Here is a 19,233-nt window from a genome sequence, read left to right as displayed (position 1 = left end):
AAATCAAGTACGTGGCAAACTTATATACTCAAGACGAAGCGGAAGCTTGTGACAAAGGTTTGTTCAAGCCGGCAGCAAAAGTAGTTTTGAAGGTCGGACCTTTCGGGAAGAATAACAAGCGAAACACCGACAGCGATGAGATTAAAAAGGATCAGACAGATGGACAGGGGATGGACGAGCCCCGCTTTCAGGTTAATTAAACGTTTAATTGCAGCAGGATTCCAACAGAGAAATATTTATACCCTACGGTTCACAGGAGCCGAATTATTATGAATTTTTTAATGTGGTAAAAGTCTCATTTGCTACGGATCCCTGACGTGCCAAACAACAGTTGGTGAGTTCCAGCTGATTCCTTTAAATTGTTTTAGGCCTAAGTGCGGCCATCTTTTCAACTTCTCCGATGGGTGTAGCTTTCATTTATTTACGGGAAATCCTGAAACGTTGAAGATTTATTATTCCAGAACTCAGAAACACAATCAAGGATGACTTCATTTTGTGCGAATTAATAGAAAATATTTAATTATCGAATATATTTTATTGCATCGCATGAACCAGTCTAGAGTTTCGGTTTTATTATACTGTTACGCCGGTCGGCGCTCCTGAAGCTGTCCGGAATCGGCCTGCCTTTCGCGACCGCTGGCCGCACTCTCTTCTGGGGAGGCAGCGTATTTGCTAACTTTAGTAAAAGTTAACTTGGGTTCGTCGGGACACGACGTCGCAAGCCGGACAACAACCAAATCCATCTCAGATGGGGAAATTGTTGCATCCTCTGTTCCCAAAGCTCTGTCTGAAGGACAGTGGCAAAAAAGGAGCATTACGTGACTTGTACCCCAGGTGCCATTCTCCGTGGATCCACCGGGGGAATCCCGGGGGATGCGTCCACCGTTTTAGAAGTTGAATTTTCTAACGTAAAAGTCACGCGAAGTTAATTAATATTGCTTAGAGCTATTCTATTTGTAACTTGGATACCGAAAATGACGATAAAAGTGGGTATATAGAGCGAAAATTGAAGAGAGATCATTCTAGGAGGATCCACCTCGCGGTGGACCCAGCCACAACTTTCCACCACGAAAAAATCCAGATATTTACATTAAATATGCCTCCAGACAACTCTTCATGTCATAATTAATTGATAAAATTAACCCTCTCACTGCCGAATGCGTTCGGCGGCCGAATAAACTTCATCATTATCAGCCGGCTAAACTTTCGCGCCAAGTTTCTGCCGGGCATGCGTGGCAACACCGCTCATCACCTGTTCGCGACGGAGCATAACAAATGGCGAGCTCGCCGGTCGGGTGTTTATAATATGTTTGTCGTGAATTCTGTTGATTTTCTGCTAATTTATCTTGGAAAAGCGTATCGGCCTTCGTCCTTAAACCTTTATTAGGTGCCAAAGTATCGTTCGGACTACACGCAGCTGTTCAACATCCACGCAAGGTGCGATTTTATCCATTTCATTTTTACGAGTACATACATATTATACGAATTGATTATGTAGTAACTTACTATTTTCCAATTATCATTGCTTTAAATTGATGGGATGACTCACGCTTTTCCTATCACTCACATACTTCTCGCTCTGATGGGAAGAATCAATATCCAAGCGGGTAATGTGAGTTTGGCGAAAAGTGTGAGTCTCGAAAAATTCTGCTATAAATCATGAAAAATAAATTAAAGCTTTTAATTTTGTCACAGAACAGCTGGGCAGCTTCATTAGAACATTAAAAGCGTACTGTTCACCCAAGAGCTTGATGATGGGATATGGGTTGGAGAGGAACATATGAAATCGCTGCAGTTCTTTGGATCACAGAGAGGTCTTTCGTGCAAGCGGAGGTGAGTTTGAGATAAACCAGCCTGAAGGGCGCAAGACAAGTATGCCCTCTGATATATTTTAATATTTTTTCTTTTTGGAATTCCATTTTTCGTATTTTGTTGTTGCCCCTTATTTAAATTAAGCCTTGTTATTAATAATGAGATGACAATATTTGACAGTCAAAGAGCAGGTTGCAAAAATTGCTAGATTGAATTATTTTCTGCGAAAATTAAAAAATGATTTGAAATATTAAAAGTTTAAAATTCAATAAGATCTGAGCATGATTAAACCAAAATATTTTGCGTTATGAACGTTAAAAATATTTGAAATCTTAGAAAAATAACCCATCATCAAGAAAAACTAATTTTGATTGAGAGCAGTTCTCCGGGAATTTGGAGGACGATTTCTCGCCACTTTTTGTTTTGAAAGTTGAAATTGTTAGGTGACAATTAATTATATTTGCTAAAAGTACTTCTTCCTAAATGGATAAATTCCAAGTTTGAAGTTCGGGAATTCCCTATTTATTTCAGTATTTTAAAATTCCCCCAAAATCAAATTCTAAACTGTAACTCTTTACTGCGTTATGTTATCACCTTGAAATTTTCACTGCCCAATCTAGTATTCGATTCTGAACAACTTTTCAATTTGCAAAAAAAAATGGTAGGTCGAAGGTCAAGGTCTCCTTTTGCGACCTTTTTTCGGAAATTCAAAATTAAGGATAGATTTCCCCCTTCAATTTTTTGTGGGGTTCAAGACTGAAATTTAGCACCTGAAATTCTGCACAAGCACTACATTACAAGTTTTATTGTTTCGGCGATTGTTTTGCTGCAATTCGAATTGGATGTTAAAAAACCGGCTCGAGGCCGCTTGAGCTCGCATAATAATCGCCTTTGGGCAGCGAGTTCGCCTCTCTCTCTCTCTCATAAAGTATATATTTTTTCGCATTTAATTTGCTTACAAACACCAAGGAGGCCTAAGGTGGACCTATGAAGGTCGAAATCGACCTTTAGGGCCTGTCCCTGACGTGACCCTGACATCAAAAAATTCGAAAATTCCCAATTTCATCGATCTTGGTGTCTTTTTGTTGGTTTTCCCCAATGCAGAGCTCACATATAAAGCAGAAACTACCAAGTGACATTCCTGAAACCGGTCCTTATATAATTGTGGTAGCTATTAATCTTCGCGTGATGTCAAAACACTATTAAAATTTTGAAATCTTTAATTTAAGAAGAAATACAGACCTGAAGTTTATATTTCGTGCTGAAAACTAACGATGTTGTTGCAATGCAAAAAAATTTGATTCCAATAACAAAGAGTATTTAAAAAAATACCTAAAAAATTAGGGAACAAAAAGTTTTAATTTGTAACAGTAGCCTAATTGTTATTGCATTTTATAGTCATTATTTTTTACATTGTAAAAATAAGATTATCTAGTTTCAACAGGAAATATGAACTTCATGTGTACAAAACAAGTATTTATTCATAAATAAAAGATTTCAAAATTCTAATAATTTTGTGACATCACGCCAGGATTAATAGCTACCACAATTATTAAAGAACCGGTTTAAGGAATGTCATTCGGTAGTTTCTGCTTTATATTTGAGCTCTACGGAGGTGAAAACCTATTAAAGGACACCAAAATCGATGAAATTGGAAATTTTCGAATTTTTTGATGTCAGGGTCACGTCAGGGACAGGCCCTGAAGGTCGATTTCGACCTTCATAGGTCTACCCTGGTGGTTCTAAGCAAATGCGAAATATATATATGAATATACTCTTAAGAAAAAGAGGCGAACTCGCTGCTGACAGGACAGCCGTGGCCGAGCGGCGTTAAGCCGGTTTTTATTTATTTAATTCGAATTGCAGAAAAACTATTGCGATTGAATCTATGAAACTTGGTGTGCTTGTGCAAAATTTTACAGGCTACATTTCAGTCTTTAACCCAAAAAAATCGAAGAGGACTATCATGCTATAGTTTTGAATTTTCAAAGAAGGTCACGAAAGGTGACCTTGACCTTTGACCTGCGATTTTTTAGAAATGCAAAAGATTTTCGGGATCGAAAACTAGGTTGGTCAGTGAAAATTTCAAGGTGATATCTCAACCTAGTCAAGAGTTAAGTCTACCTTTCAATTATAGAATTCAATTTCCGGGTATTTTTGACATGCCGAAAAGTTGGGAACGCCTTTATTTTCGAGCTTTGAATTTGGAATTTCACTATCTATTAACAAGCAATATAATTATTGTCACCTAAAATATCAATGAAAAAATGGCGACATCCAAATTTGCAGAGAACTGCTCACAAGAAGCAGATGCAAAAGGCCTGGAAAATAAATTAAAAAGTTTTTTCAGATATCAAACACAATTGCACCTTCTAATCATTCTCAATATCTGAAATAATATTTTTAACGTTGTTTTTATGCTCAGTAAATATAACAATCTATCTACTTCATATCTGGCAACTCTTTCGAAGGAAAATATTAAAACGGCAGTTTGTTTTTAACCTCAGAATGTAAGAAAAAGGATCCGGCATTTATATATTTAGATTTTATTTTTCTTATACTTCATCCACGTGCAATTATTTCTTTTTAGTCATTTTAAGACCCTCATTTTGACGTGTTCTCTTCATTAATGGCTTGATTTTAGGTACTTCAACCTGCGGGGCTACTTCTACTGAAAGATCTTCTCGACGCTCAACATCGGGTTCAACCGCGTGAGCAAGAAAGACCCAGTGACCCATGGCCTTGACATCTCTGTGCACTGGCTGGGCCTGGATGTGTGTCTTCTGGTCGCAGCCTTCGTACTGGTTGGATGCATTGTGGCCACCTTGATCCTCGGGCTGCTGCTGACGCTGACCGTTCTTCTACGCCATCTCGAGCAGCAAGGTGTTCTCGATGGATCTGCAGAGCCTGCCCGACCAGCTGTGTCAGGCCTTGATCACCTACATCCCAAACGGCGCCGAGATCATCGCCCTCGACGCGTTCGATGCGCAGGCTGACGACCTGGTGGATGGCATCACGAGCGTCAAGCCAGCGTTGGCCGGCAAAGTTCCGCCTAGCCTAGCCTCTTTTCTGCTCCAATTGGGCGTGGCGGGCGGATCTCTGCTCAAAAGCGTTGCCCAGAACTGCTTCTCGCTCGAGCTGTTGTTCGCACCGTACCACCTGTTCCAAACACCGCTACCAGCCAGCTGCGAGATTGTGTGGCTGCTGTGTGGTGGTGACGAGCAGAGGACAAGCTCTACCTCTGCTATCAGGAGGAAACGCTGCAGCCGCTATTTCCAGAGCTGCACGAGCTTTCTTGCGGTGACATCCTCTGGATTGACGTCGTCTACTCGCTTGAGCGGCACAGACTCATCACTGAGCTCCTCGCCCTCTCCCTTGAAGTGGTCCACATCATGCAGCATAGTGTGGACCAAACTGTGCAGTTACTTTAGCAATAGTTTGACTGAATATTGATAAAATAAAATAAAAATTTGAAAATAGTGTTTATATTTCTTTTCGTGCACGAAATAAATTATTTCGCAAATATATAGCAATTTTCTAAAAATTAATATGGCTGCTCCTTTTTTAACCATATGATCCTCTGCATGCTCCTCTGTTGACCGGATTCCAAGAATACAAGAAATTGAAACAGGAATTCCTGCTTTTCCCTGGAATTCCGGCAGGACAAGAAATTATTTTCAGGAACAGGACATAACGGGAATTTTGTTTCAGAACAATTTCAATCTTGGTCTATATAAATCACGTTTATATCAAAAAATAAATTTGAAGATATGATAATATAGACTTAAAATACTGTTTTACGATGTCCAAAAACATTTCACAAAAATCATAATTATAAATATATAATCTGATATCCCTGTGATAGCAGTGTTGTTACTATATATATTTATAAAGTGCAAGGACCATATTGTAATTAATGGAATTTAATTAAATAAAAATTAAAAATCAAAAAAATAAAATCAGAAAAAGCAGGAATATAAGCTGACCGAGCAGACAGGCCAACATATTCGAATAGGAACAGGACAGGAAAAAGGACAGGAAAAAACCAGAAAAACCTTGAATATGCGCTTTATTCCTCTTCCACCACCTCGTCACTTTATTCCGCATCATCCTCGGTTTTGTTTACACAAGACGAGAAATATCTTTTACCAATTATAACAAGAAAAAATCAAAAATAAAAACATCTGATCAGCTTCTATCATTGTTTGTGGGATTGTGGGCGAGGTGATTGCGATCAGCCGTTCGGCGTGGAGGGGAGCGGTGTTGCCAATGAACCGGCTCGACCGGCTGAAGACGTTGCGCGGCAAATTGAAAAAACAGATCTAAATGGCTTTAATTAACCTCTCCTAATTAACTAATTAGTAAGTTTTATGACTGAAATGCGTGACAAGACCAATAAATATTAAGTTATTTCGCTTTTGGCTTCATATCATGACATTTCTGAGTGATTTTTATGAGGTGGAATGAGATCGAAGGGGATCGTTCTCTGGGGATCCCCCTCGCTCATTCTAAGTCGATTTATTTCCCAAATTAGGGTGAAAAAGTGGGGTGTGGGATCTAAAATCATCATTTTATGAACATATAGACCGACATAAGTGTGTTTCATCGCATCAATGGGCAAATTTCACTTGTTTAAGGAGTTCGCCAATTCTCGGGGGAATCCCCTCGCTCGTTCTAGGAGGATCCCCCGGGAATCCACGGAGAATGGCACCTGGGGTAAATCCCAAGTCTTCAAACTTAAATTAAATTACGAAAGATCTGAGGAAAATACAAACTACTCATAATTATTTGCACTTGGGGTTTATTAAAATTCGTCCTACTTCCTATAAGTCCCCTTAAAATTGCCTGCTTCCTCACCCTTCGAGGGCAGAGAGTGGGAAGTTTAAACAAAGATCAAGAGAAGTGACAAAGTTGCGTTGCCTTCAGGATGATATAAAGTGAAAAAAAAGATAAATTGTTTCCTCTCAGCAACAGCATGGACTAAATTTTTTATCTCTTTTAGTTTCTTCTTTGTAAAAAGGCATTTTTTGTATGTGAGACAGTCACCTAAGAAATTGCGGTGGCAATTTTTAGAGTAAATTGAATTGTGTAAAGAGAAAAGATGGGTTTTGAATTTACCCGCTCTAAAACTCACAGGTAAACAAATGGAAACTTCCCAGCTGATCCCATCTTCTGCTGGGGTTGCCACATGTGAGAATTAACGAAAAGGTGTCTCATAATCATTAAGGTTATGATCCTGTTGGGCATTAATAAGTGCCGAATGTAATTAAATTCCCCGGATTTGACAATAAATTGCCCGTTATAAGCACAGAACACTCAGAGAATTAATATTTTAAGCAAAAACAGCTGGCATCCCTAGCTGCAACACTCGCCAGCGCCAGCAAGCCGTAACTAGAGGATTTGTTTACATCTCGTTCTCGCGATCGCAGGCTCGTCCACTTCTCCGCAGTTTTGCTATCAAATTTCGCGATTCCAACAAGATTTAAGGTGAGTTATGAACACACATAGAAAAAAATACCTCAAAGAACCCTTGCTTAAGTACTTTAAATGGGTATCCGGGTTCCCGTGGCCTCAAATATCGGCCGATTAAATCAAAATATTCACGACTTTTAAGCCACGCCGTTCGAAAGCTGACATTTTTTGCCTTTTCGTGTCTTTTTCACTATGTAGGTTTGATATTCCATTAAAAATAACTTATTCTTACGCTGAAAAATGGGCAAACTGAGACAAAAACAATAAATATTTTAAGTATAAATAAAACAAAAAATTATGTTTTTATAATTCTCAATTATCCTTAACAATTTCGCTTCAAAACTAAAGAGTTCGACCGTATTAAATTCTCAAAATTTAAAGAAAACGGGAAATGTGAAAAAAAATGATAGAAATTTGTATAACTTGCTTATTCATTTAAACATGCTAAATTTTCTAATCTAAATGCCAATTATTTTTCCAGATGGATCGTAATGATGCAAAAATTAAAGTGGTGAGGTTCATCCCTTCTCTTCTTTCCCTGCAAGAATCGACGATCAACACGATCGTAGAAAATATCGCAGGCTACAAAGACCTTTTGAAGAAAAAAATTTGTACTGCAAAATCATCACATATTTGAACATTATTTAATATTTAACTTATTCTAGCTCCTCCCATGCGCAAAATTGTGTTTGACCAAGCAATGGAAAGGAAAAAAGAAATTGGTGAAGAGCAAGTTTGGGCTGCTCTTCCATACCTTGACCAGCACAAGACGACTGAACGCTTTTCAACCAAGGATTTTGCTAGCTTTTTCCGCTTGGAGTACGAATCTGGAGGTTTTACTGAAGCTTCCGTTTCAATGGAAGAGGTAAAAAATAGAGCCATGTTGCAGAAACTTAATTAAAAATATTGCTTTTGCTTTTAGTTCCTCCAATACCTGGTTGAATTTGTTCCGAACTTGAAAGAGCTCGAGATTGAGGACCCAACGATGGCATACCAATACTCCGAAGTGATGATGTTAGAAAAAATACTGCTACAGCCAGCTGCCACTGATCTTCTCTTAAAGATGGAAAACTTAACTCAAGTCAGCTTTAACGGAGTGTACATCAAATTTACGGAATTTGTGCGAGTCTGCACAGAAAGCCGTAAAATGCAGTCCATTCAAGCAAATAATATTCTGGTCGACATGGAACCAACTAACTCCATGAAGAACATTCTGGAGACCTTCGCCTCGAAATTTGACTACCGAAAGTACTGTGGACTGTATTTTCCAAGATATTTTGCAATATTTTTGAGGAAGTCAATCGATGCTACACCTCATCGAGAAGCAACGGTATCTCTTTTCAATGACTTCTTTGACCTGATCCCGATTGGTTTGATGGAACTGACGGTAATATATTTCCACAGCTGTTATGCAGATAATCAGTAAAATGTTAAATTATATTACAGATAAATGCCTGGAAAAGAGGTGACTGTCAAAGCGAGAGAAACTGTTTCCTGCGCAACCTGCGCCGAGTAGGAGGAACTCTAAAAACTCTAATCATCGAAGACTTAAGGCCACAATTGAATATCACGCTCAATGATATCTTTGAACACTGCCATGAGCTGGAAACTCTTAAATTAAGCATGTCTTTTGTGAGTCTTGATGATCCGATTGCTTCTTTTGGTCAACTGAAAAGCTTTACCTGGAGAAACCCGTAAAATATATATTTTTAAACTAAACAATACAAATCTAACCGGATTATTTATTTACAGGTTACGCAGAGTAGCAGCAGATTATAGCAACGTAGTACTTCACAGAATTTTTTCTGCGCCTCTTCTGCAAGAAATTTCTATCTTCTCTCGCAGCATATTAGATCTTGGTGACATAGGGTCACTTCTCAACAGGATTAGAAATCGAGAGATTTTGACCAAATTGACTAAGATAAAGATAGATCATTTCGTAGTTCCCGATTACCCACATTCCAATGAAGAAGAATTGCACGAGTTGGCTCGTGAACTCCGCTCTGTAGGATGTCATGTAAACGTATCTGTTACTAGACGAGAAGTATTAAACAGACTCTGAACCATACCGTAAATAGAATAATAGGCTATGCTTGTGTAGGTTGTACAAAGACAATTTTGTTTTGATTTAGTTAAAATTCTAATATTAGGATAATGCGAATAACAATGTTTATAATGATGAATAAAACAGAAACAAAATAATCTTAGTTTTTGTTAAAAATTCATTACACTCAAAGAAAAATTCCCAATTTCATTTCGTTAAACGGAAAATTCATATTTGATTTAAATTGCGACCATTTTTTCTATGGAAATAAATTGATATAGTGACTGGCGTGTCATCTAGCGAGCATATTTGTAGTGAAGTCAGTGAGATTAAGATGGAGTGTTGGGTAGAACTAAATTTAAGTTTCTTAGTTCAATTATCCTCTTCGTCCTCCTAACGCTCAAGAACTCGGAACTGCGAAAGAAGTTGTTGGCCGAAGAGGACGGCAAATCAAGTACGTGGCAAACTTATTTCAGCTCAAGACAAAACGGAAGCTTGTGACAAAATTTTGTTCAAGCCGGCAGTAAAAGTAGTTTTGAAGGTCGGACCTTTCAGGAAGAATAACAAATGGATGAAGAACTACAAGAGAAACACTGCCAACGATGGGAAGTATAAAATAAATTACACGTCAGGTGAATTTATAAAAAAAAATACTTTTTGTGCAGATTTTTGGGTTGCCGGGACAAATTGCCCCGCTATCAGGTCCATTCAACGTTTATTTATTGCGGAGAAACGTTTTTTATATTACGGTCCGCAAGGACCGAGTTGTTATGGAATATTTAATTTGGGAAGTCTTTTTCTTTGTTATGGATTCTTGACGTCACGAGCCCCTCTGCTGCTGAGTTCCAGATGATTTCTTAAAATCTTTTTAGGCCCGAGTGTGGCCATCTTGTCATTTTCTCCTTGATGAGTGGCTTCCAATTATTTACGTGATATTCTTAAACATTATTGGAGATTATTCATTCAAGAACTGTGAGAAACGCAGATCAAGGATGACCTTAATTTTTAATTGCGTTCGAATTAATATAAAATATTTGACTATCAAATTTACTATTGCAACGCACTAACTGGTCTAGAGATTTGGTTTTCTGAAAACGTTACGCCGGTCAGCACTCCTAGATAGTGCTGTCCGGAATCGGCTTGCCTTTTCGTGACCGCTAGCCGCACTCCCTTTGGGCGGCAGCGTGTTTGCTAACTTTTATAATTAATGCATGTTAACTTGGGTTCGTCGGGACACGACGATGGAAGCCAGACGCTAACCAAATCTTTCTCAAGTGGGTGGATGGTTGCGTCCTTGGTCCCCAAAACACTGCCAAAAGAGGAGCCATGCATACGTGACTTGTTAATCCCAAGTATTATTATCATGAAAGAAACTACGAAAGATCTAGGGAAAATACAAACTATTCCTAATTGTTGGCACTTGGGGTTTAAATTAAAATACGTCCTATATTTCCTATACAACAGCCTGCCTTCTAACTCTTCTAGTGCAGGGAGGGGACACATTAAACAAAGGTCAGGAGAAGAGGGAATAAGGTTCGCTGCATTCAGGTTGATAAAATAGGAATATAAAAGAAAATAAAGGTTCCTCTCAGCCGCAGCATGGACTAATTTTTTAATCTCTTTTAGTTCGTTATTTGAAACGAGGGCATTTGTATGTGAATGCTCTGTACTAGAAACAATGCTGACACCCTGGTCCCAGTAAATAACCGCGAACGGATAACATGGACGCGACAGGCCGCACAGTAGGAACCCAGCCCACTCTGAAGGGCCACTTCCTCTGTTGCAAAGGGAGCTTCCACTATAATTTGCTACTCTAGCTTCGACTGGCCGCAATGCGTCGCTTAGAAGCCGGGCACTGGCTAACCCTGATTGCCAAATGGGTTTCAGTTTAGTCGTTGACTCGAGTCACCGCCACTGCCGGAGGGGAAAGAGCAAGGGATAGAATAGCGTAAAAAATATTAAAAAAGTCGTCTTTCGTGGGAAAGCTCGAAAATAAATACACAATTCATTTATTGCACTCATATTTTGTTTGGGGAAATTCAAGTCTTAACAGAATGATCACATCTTCGCCCAAAAAGGACGCAAAGAGGTGACGAGCGTTGACTTTTTAAATTAAATTTGGGGAAAACGTTTAAGTCGCTGCTGCAGAGACGTAAAGAAAATAGATGCGGCGACATTCGGATCTGTAAAAACACCACGTGAACCACGTACTTCTGCGTGGCTCAATTTTGTGGGGATCAACAAAAGCTGCTGCATATCTAGCGTCCTGCAGACAGTCACCAAGGAATTTGCGGTAGGAGTGTTTATTAGTAACTTAAATTGTTTATTAGGAGATGTCGGGTTTTGAATTTACCCGCTCTTACGAACAGGTAATCAAACGGAAATTTCCGGCTGATCCCAACTTCCACATGGGAGAATTATCGCAAAGGTGTTTCAAAATCAATAGGGTTAGGATCGTGTTGGACCTGAAAACCTACTAAATGTAATTTAATTCCCAAGAACTCAATAAAATTCTAGTATCTAGAAAAGAACACTCGGTAAAATAGTATATTAAAGTAAAATCAGTTGGCATCCCTAGCTCCCATGCTCGCCAGCGCCACCATGATGTAACTAGAAGATTTGTTTACATCAGTTCTCCTCGCTGATGGTCGCGCGCGTGTCCGCTATTTCGTTTTCAAATTTCACGATTCCAACAAAATTTAAGGTGAGTTAGGTATTTTAAGAAAAAAAAATTAGAAGCCTCGTCAATTAATTTAAACGTTTATCCGGGTTCCTGAGGCGTCAAAGATTAGCCAAATTAATACAAGTATTCACTAATTTTTTTTACCACGCGGTCGATGAGACGTTTGAAAGCTGAAATATTTAGCTTTTCCGAAACTTTAACAGAATTATTCCATTGTTGGTTAAATATTACTTAAAAATCAAATTATAGAACTAAAAAAAGACAAAGGTAGACCTGAAAAGTAAATTTATTGATCAATAGGCAGAAAATAAAAAATAAATCCACTATTCTAATTTGTTATTTTAATTTTTAAAGTCCCCAGATAATTTCTCTTCGAAACTTAAGAGTCCGTATGAAATTTTCCAACTTAAGGGAATTTAGGGGATTACTAAGAAATATTGGTTTTATTACGTTGAATTTTTAGAATTATATAAACGCTATCGGTTTTCAAAATTGAATCCCATTTATTTTTCCAGATGACTCAAAACGACTCAGGAAACAAAGTGTTGAGGTTCATCCCTGCTCTTTTACCCCTGCAAAAGTCGGTGATCAACACTATCTTAGAAAATATTAGAGGCTACAGCAGAGACCTCTTTAAGAAAAAAATTTGTACTGCAAAATCATCAAATATATTTGAACTTTATTTCATATTTCACAAATTCTAGCTCCTCCCATGCGCAAAATTTTGTTTGACGAATTAATGGAAAGGAAGGAAGAAATTGGAGAAGAGCAAGTTTGGGCTGCTCTTCCATACCTTGACCAGCACAGGACCACTGAACATTTTTCAACCAAAGATTTTGCAAGCATTTTCTACTTGCAGGGAAAATCTGGAGGTTTTACTGAAGCTTGCGTTTCAATGGAAGAGGTAAAAAATAGAGCCGTGTTGTCGAAACATAATTAATGTTATATCAATTGGTTTTAGTTCCTCCAATACCTGGTTGATTTTGCTCCGAACTTGAAAAAGCTCGAGATTGAGGACCCACGGACAGAATCAAGCAGGAAGTTGTACAAAAAAATACACCTAGAACCACTTGTTGCGTAAAGAAGAATATAAATTTCGAGACTGACTCAAAATCCCAATAATGTTCTCAAGAATTCGAAAACTACACTCTCCCTTTATGAGTGGGTCCTCCGAGCCAGGAAATCCTCAATAAATTCCTCGACGAAAATTCTTATTGGAAATATCAGAGATAATTAATATGCGGACCAATCAGTCAAAAAATAATCTTTAATTTACATAGTTTAGAGCACACAGAAAAAACATAGATGGTACTCGGAGATTAGCCTTCACGCCAATATCTTCCCTTCTTCGCTCGACCACAAACCCGTGTCCGCCCTGCTACGCCGATTTCTCCGGCGAATTTCCAGCAGCGACTAGACCCAACACTCGCCGATAGCCTAAAAAGGAATTCTAAGTGAGGGTCCCTGTCTGAATGGAAATGCCCTACCAAATGGCCTTCGACGGGGCCCCCACAGCGGACGTCCTCGGCCAGTCCACGCGCGCCCACCAAAAGGGTCAGTTACCTGCAGATTAGTCGCTCTCAGCCTGCCCTGCAGATCAAATAATCAGCCACTAAACTAACTTCGGCGTCTAACACTTACTTGGTATACGCGTGAACCACGATTCCCCTCTGTCCGCCTAAATTCGGGCTTTTATAGGTCGTCTCTCCTCCTGGCTTAGGCTCCTCCCCGTTTCCCGTCCACGTCCTTCCGGCGCCCCACAATATTGGGACGATAGGTTGGCCACCCCTGAGTAACAAAAGAGTTTTAGCCCCCTCCAACATCCCTCTAAAACGGCAGCGTCTCTCTCTGCGGCAGCCACCTTCCAAATCCGTGCCCTTGCTTCACATCACACTCGCCACTGACCTGTTCTTGAAGATGGAAAATTTAACGGAAGTCAGCATAGACGATGTTTCCATCAAATTTTCGGGATTTGTGCGTGTCTGCAGAGAAAGCCACAACTTGCAGTCAATTGAAGCAAATAATATTTTGGTCGACATGAAACCAACTAATTCCATGAAGAACATTCTGGAGACCCTAGGCTCCAAGTTCGACTTCCAAGCGTATGATGAATGGAAATATCCAAGAAAAATTCGAATAATTTTGAAGAAGACAGTCGATGCTCCACCTCATCGAGAAGCAAAGGTCACTCTTTCGAATGACTTCCTTGACCTGATCCCGTCAGGTTTGACGAAACTGGACGTAATTAATTTTTTGTCCACCTGTAGCGCAGTTATTCAAAATAATATTACATTTCAGATTTCCGCCTGTGAATCAATTGACTTGCAATGCGAGAGAAACCGTTTTCTGCGCAACCTGCGCAGAGTAGGAGGAACTCTGAAAACTCTTGCCCTCGAATTTTTACGACCAGATTTGGAGATCACGTTCAAACATATTTTTGAACACTGCAATGATTTGGAAACACTTGCATTACGCGACTCCTGTGTGAGTCTTGAAGATCCGATAGCTTCTTTTGGTCAATTGAAAAGCTTCACCTGGATAAACGAGTAAAATATATTTTTTGAATCTAAAATTATTTAGAACTTACTCGATTCTTAATTACAGGATTGGTGGAGAAGTGAAACGGTACAGCACCTTGCAACTTTTCAGAATCTTTTCTGCGCCTCATCTGCAAGACATTTACATCCGCACTGACCTCATACTAGATCTGGGTGACAAAGAGGCACTTTTGAACCGGATTAGAAATCGCCAGATTTTGACCAAATTGAATATGATTGAGATTTTGTATTTCGTTCCTCGCAATTACCCACGTTCCAATCAAGAAAAATTCCAGGAGTTGTCTCGTGAACTGCGCTCTTTAGGTTGCGACGTACATGTTTTAATAGGAAGACAAAATTATCGGACAGGAACAACACCATACCGTAATAACCAAAGGGCTAATTTTGTTTAGGAATTCACAGACACTTTTGATATGATTTTGTTTGGAATTCTAACAAAACGAATGACAATGTTAATTATGAAGAATGAAATTGAAAAAAGGTTTTGTGAGTTTTTCGTAATAAACCAGTATTACCAGTCCGGGCCTGGATGGCATTGTTGCGAAAAATAAAATTAGAACATTTCACCGAGCGGTTGCGGTGAACAGAAGAGAGTGCGATTCTCTCATATAGGTAGCATAGTTTGATGCGAGATTTGTTTTATTATTCAAAAGGCACACTCAGCAATCTACTCAGATATCAGACGAATTAATTGTTAATTGAGATTTAAATGCAAGAATCACGAGATTAAAATTAAATTGAATGAAAAGGGACAAGTTCGCAACCTGCTTGGCAGTAGAGAGTTGCACGTTGCATATTTTGCAGAGTGAAATCGAAAGACTCCCTGCAAGCAGCTGTGCTGCGGCATTCTTTATTCTGCACCTTGATATGACATAAATTTTGGAGCAGATTGATATGAGGAAACCGATTTTGCAAGAAACCAGCGATATTTTCACCTGGAATTAAATAATTAATTTTTACCTGCCTAAAAAATATTTTTTCCCTTTTAAAATTTTTTCTCATAGGGAAAATCCCTAGAATAGCTGCTCGCCTTCGCCTTCCTCCGCCATTTCCGATGATGTCACCAAAATACAAGCGATAGCAGCGGCATCTGATAGTGAGTCCATTTCACAACTCGATGCTGCTGGGGGATGGGGAAGGCGAGCCGCGGGTATGTACCTCAACCATAGACCTACATTCCAGGCGTCTCCCTTCACAAATGAATTTCATATAACTTGTATTATTTCTACTTAAACGTGCATTTTTGCTATCTAGGAAGAAATTGAAGAAAATACCAATCATATTTCCCATTTGCTCTTTTTGCTTGAGTTTTTTTTCAAATTTTCGTTTTTAATGTTAATTTTTTCAAATTAAAACTCAGTTTGGTAAGATAAAGCCTCCCCAAACTCACCCCTTGTGCCCACGAGCATCGCTGTGGGGTGTTCCTGGCCCTTGAGAACTTAGGAAGTCTATATAGATATACACAAAATATACTATACTAAAATAAAAATGATAAATACTACTTTTCATTATTTTATTAGTTCCAAATGTAGTTTCTACAATCGACAACGTAAATCAACTTTCTGATAGGATAAAACAAAGAATTTTAAATAGTTAAATGTTGCAATTAACTAAAACTAATTGCATTCACAAAAAGAAAACTCTAAAAGTGGTAACCCACAAAAGAAAAAAAAACAAGCTGCTCATCTTGACTATATTTGTTACATTCCATTTTTGCTAAATTAGCTCGCAGAGAAACCGCTCAAAATTAATAGCCACTTCAGACGCGACAGGGTATACATTTCCAGTGACTTCTGTTCTAAGATTGGTCTTGGGATCAATTACTTGCAGCCCAATGGCAACATTAGTAAACTGATATACACTGAGTACGAGGAGCGACGGAATGCATTGGTATCTTGATTGCGGATCGAACATGTCATCTGTCAAAACGGTGCGGCTGCGACACCAAACCTCGTGCGTCTGGTTGATGAATTCTGTCTCGCCCAACATCACGGCATTAGTGAGACCTGCATAAATTAAATAAATTAAGATTCCTTAACGCTGCGTTGGGTGTATTTTTTTCTTTGTCAAACAAAAGATGGTTTATATTTTTGTACGTTGATCTTCCTAATGGACAGTGAAGTTTAAAATATTCGAATCAACGATGTATGCAAATTGGTATATTTGTAAAAGTTTATTATTAATTTAATATTTAAGGAAATAACATGGAATAACGCATACCAAAGTATGATGCAAGAAATTTACTATCCGCAAGTGTTTGAGGTTCTACGAGACGCATTCCAAGTTCGCAGCACTGAGTGTAGGCTTCATATGGAGTCTAAAATAGCAAGAGCGTCAATTTCGATAGCCAAACTTGGTGAAAATATTTACAATGAATTTGCCTCCAAAAGATACATAAAATGTCTTGTTGTTAAGAGTCTGTAAGTATCCCGATTTGTCTATATTGTTGATACGTAAAATTAGAATTATTCAGATCGTTACATTCTCACTAAAACCACATTTTTTTTATATTCCAACTGATTCCTAAGGATCAAAATAGGTGGGATTTAGAAATTTCTGGATCGAAAAATTTATTGTGACATGCGAGCAGACTTTGCTGAGGCGCAAAAAGCAAAACGCGTGTTTCCTTTTGGCTCCCACAACGCATTTTTTAACCAAAATGTAAATTATCCCATATATTTTGACCCTAAGGAATCGATTGGAACAGAAGAACTAATAGTTTCAGTGGATATAAATTACAATATCCAGTATTTTTGATCAAGTCGATTGCGGTTTGCTATAATTTAAAGAAAATCTTAAATCCTGAAAACCAACAATTAATAATTTACGTTTTGTATGCAAGATGAAGTGTTCGAAATCCAACAAGTTCGGCGCACCGGAACACAAGGAATTGGTGGCATCAGCTTTAAATCAATTGGTGGGGAATACAGCAAGTTCATTTTAGAATTAATTAGGCTCAAATTATTATTTTTCTTACGACAGATGCATCATCATAATTATTATAAATTATTGCCGTAACCACGCTAGGCACCTTCTGTTGGCAGCACTTGTACATTTCGTAGGCAGTCGTGCAGTCGTCATTGAACTCTGAATAAAGCAATTAAATCGTTCTTAAAGTGGAATTAAAAAAGTCAGACTAATTGCGCTGCACTGGAGAAAGGCAGCCATTGCCTGTTCAAGCAAAACAGGATTTTCCTGGGCTACGAGCTCAATTTGCCGCAAAACTTCCATGCTCATTGCCTTTCCAAAGTCAAACTATAAATTAAAAAAATCTGTAAAGCGTTCAAAAAATAAATAAAAAACAAACCAATCCCATTTCAGACCCAACGCATTTTATGAAGCACTGAAAAATTTTTAAATTGTTTTTTATTTAATCCAGGTTGAAATTTCATTTACCATCAGGTTCTGCGAGACGCTTGCCGAGAGGAAGGCAGTGGCATTAAAAAGCAGGTCAATTTGTTCTGAATCAAAATTAATTTAAAATCAGAATCCCTGCCGAATTTTCGTTTCAACCTGAAGGCACATCCCAGATTTCTGCGCATTCCATCTTCATGGCCACTCGAGAAGTGGCTTTTTTTCGAACCTCACAAAGTGGATTTTTCTCCTCTGCGCAGTCAGCTGTTGCCAGCAGTGCCGTTCCGTTTCTAACCTCGAGATAAACGCAGGCAAGACCTGCCTTTGGATGTCCAACCTTCCACTTGATTTCGGCGGGAACAAAGTCTCGGTTTCTCGAGCACCACCGGAATTTTGAAGGGCAACCCTGGTCCGTTCCAGAGAGCCAGAAGTCGCCATTTCCCTCTGGATTTTTAATTGTTTAGAAGATGCCAGAGTAAAATAATTTCTCACTGTTGATGAGTTTGGAAAAGCAATTCAATTTTCCAGCCGACTCCATCGTGGCTAGGGTCAGGCCGATTTCGCAACATTTATCCCGAGCTGCGGTCCAGTTAGCCTGAGATTTCGGGTAAGGGGATCAAAACATATTTAAAATTAAAATAATCTACCGCGCTTTTAGTGAAGTTTAGAAACATTCGTCCACATCCTTCGTACCACTCTCCATAACGGAGATAGTCTTTTTATTTTAAAACGTTAGTTGACCATTCGTTCACTCTCTTCAATGACAATTAACAAACCTTTTAGCTCTTCCAGATTGGAACGTGAATTATAGTTAAATAGCATGTACTTAAAAAAGAATTCAATTGGACTTTTAATTAAAATGATTAATATATTAATTTAACTGATCGTTGGCAGCTCCTAAATGGACAAGAAGAAACACACATCAAAGGAGGTTTGATGATCGCAGACTAAAATTTCCTCAGTTAAATCGAAATTCACATTTCTCTCATTTAAATACCTTGCACGCGAAACTGTAGCGGTTTGCACAATTCCTGTCGGACAAGATTGTTCCTGTTGAGTTAAAAATGAAGCGAAAATGGATGCAGTTCTCATTGCCGCCTTTTTTGTCTGGCTGTCCTTTCTCCCACGTGAGATCTTTGGTGAAAATTGCCGGACCATTGGGCTCGCACCACGACCATTGACCGGCTGACGAGTCCTTATTCGTTCCAGAGGTCCAGAAATTGGAGGTTGCCTTCCAGTTGGCTTGCAAATAGAGATATTTGTTCAAAGTTCAATATTGAATAAGAAGAAAACAGAATTTTAATCTGCAC

At 38.7% G+C, this 19,233-nt stretch overlaps 1 protein-coding gene and 2 long non-coding RNA genes across 4 annotated transcripts; 1 reads left to right on the top strand and 2 right to left on the bottom strand.

The window, feature by feature from the left end:
• The first annotated feature begins 844 nt into the window (after positions 1-844).
• On the top strand, positions 845-5,666 carry LOC135947824 (uncharacterized). 2 transcript variants are annotated; one of them, XM_065496779.1, is made up of 3 exons: positions 845-1,437; positions 1,701-1,833; positions 4,457-5,666. In XM_065496779.1, exon 3 carries the CDS (start codon positions 4,705-4,707, stop codon positions 5,263-5,265), a length of 561 nt encoding a protein of 186 aa, XP_065352851.1. In that variant the 5' UTR covers positions 845-1,437; positions 1,701-1,833; positions 4,457-4,704; the 3' UTR covers positions 5,266-5,666. The 2 variants fall into 2 exon arrangements, with proteins under 2 accessions (XP_065352851.1, XP_065352850.1); XM_065496778.1 differs by having other exon boundaries at positions 1,696-1,833.
• Positions 5,667-13,260: 7,594 nt separating this feature from the next.
• LOC135948505 (uncharacterized) lies at positions 13,261-13,901 on the bottom strand. The gene is made up of 3 exons (XR_010575828.1): positions 13,653-13,901; positions 13,499-13,601; positions 13,261-13,448 (listed from the first exon to the last, which is right to left on the bottom strand). It is a non-coding gene; the product is annotated as an uncharacterized LOC135948505 (long non-coding RNA).
• Positions 13,902-17,466: 3,565 nt separating this feature from the next.
• Positions 17,467-17,927, bottom strand: LOC135936920 (uncharacterized). Its single transcript, XR_010574406.1, has 3 exons — positions 17,877-17,927; positions 17,707-17,824; positions 17,467-17,656 (listed from the first exon to the last, which is right to left on the bottom strand). It is a non-coding gene; the product is annotated as an uncharacterized LOC135936920 (long non-coding RNA).
• Positions 17,928-19,233: the final 1,306 nt, after the last annotated feature.

This window comes from Cloeon dipterum, chromosome 1 (assembly GCF_949628265.1).
Source record: "Cloeon dipterum chromosome 1, ieCloDipt1.1, whole genome shotgun sequence".
NCBI lineage: Eukaryota > Metazoa > Arthropoda > Insecta > Ephemeroptera > Baetidae > Cloeon > Cloeon dipterum.
The sequence above is the reverse complement of the archived record's forward strand: the minus strand, read 5'-3'. Positions and strand labels throughout refer to the sequence as shown.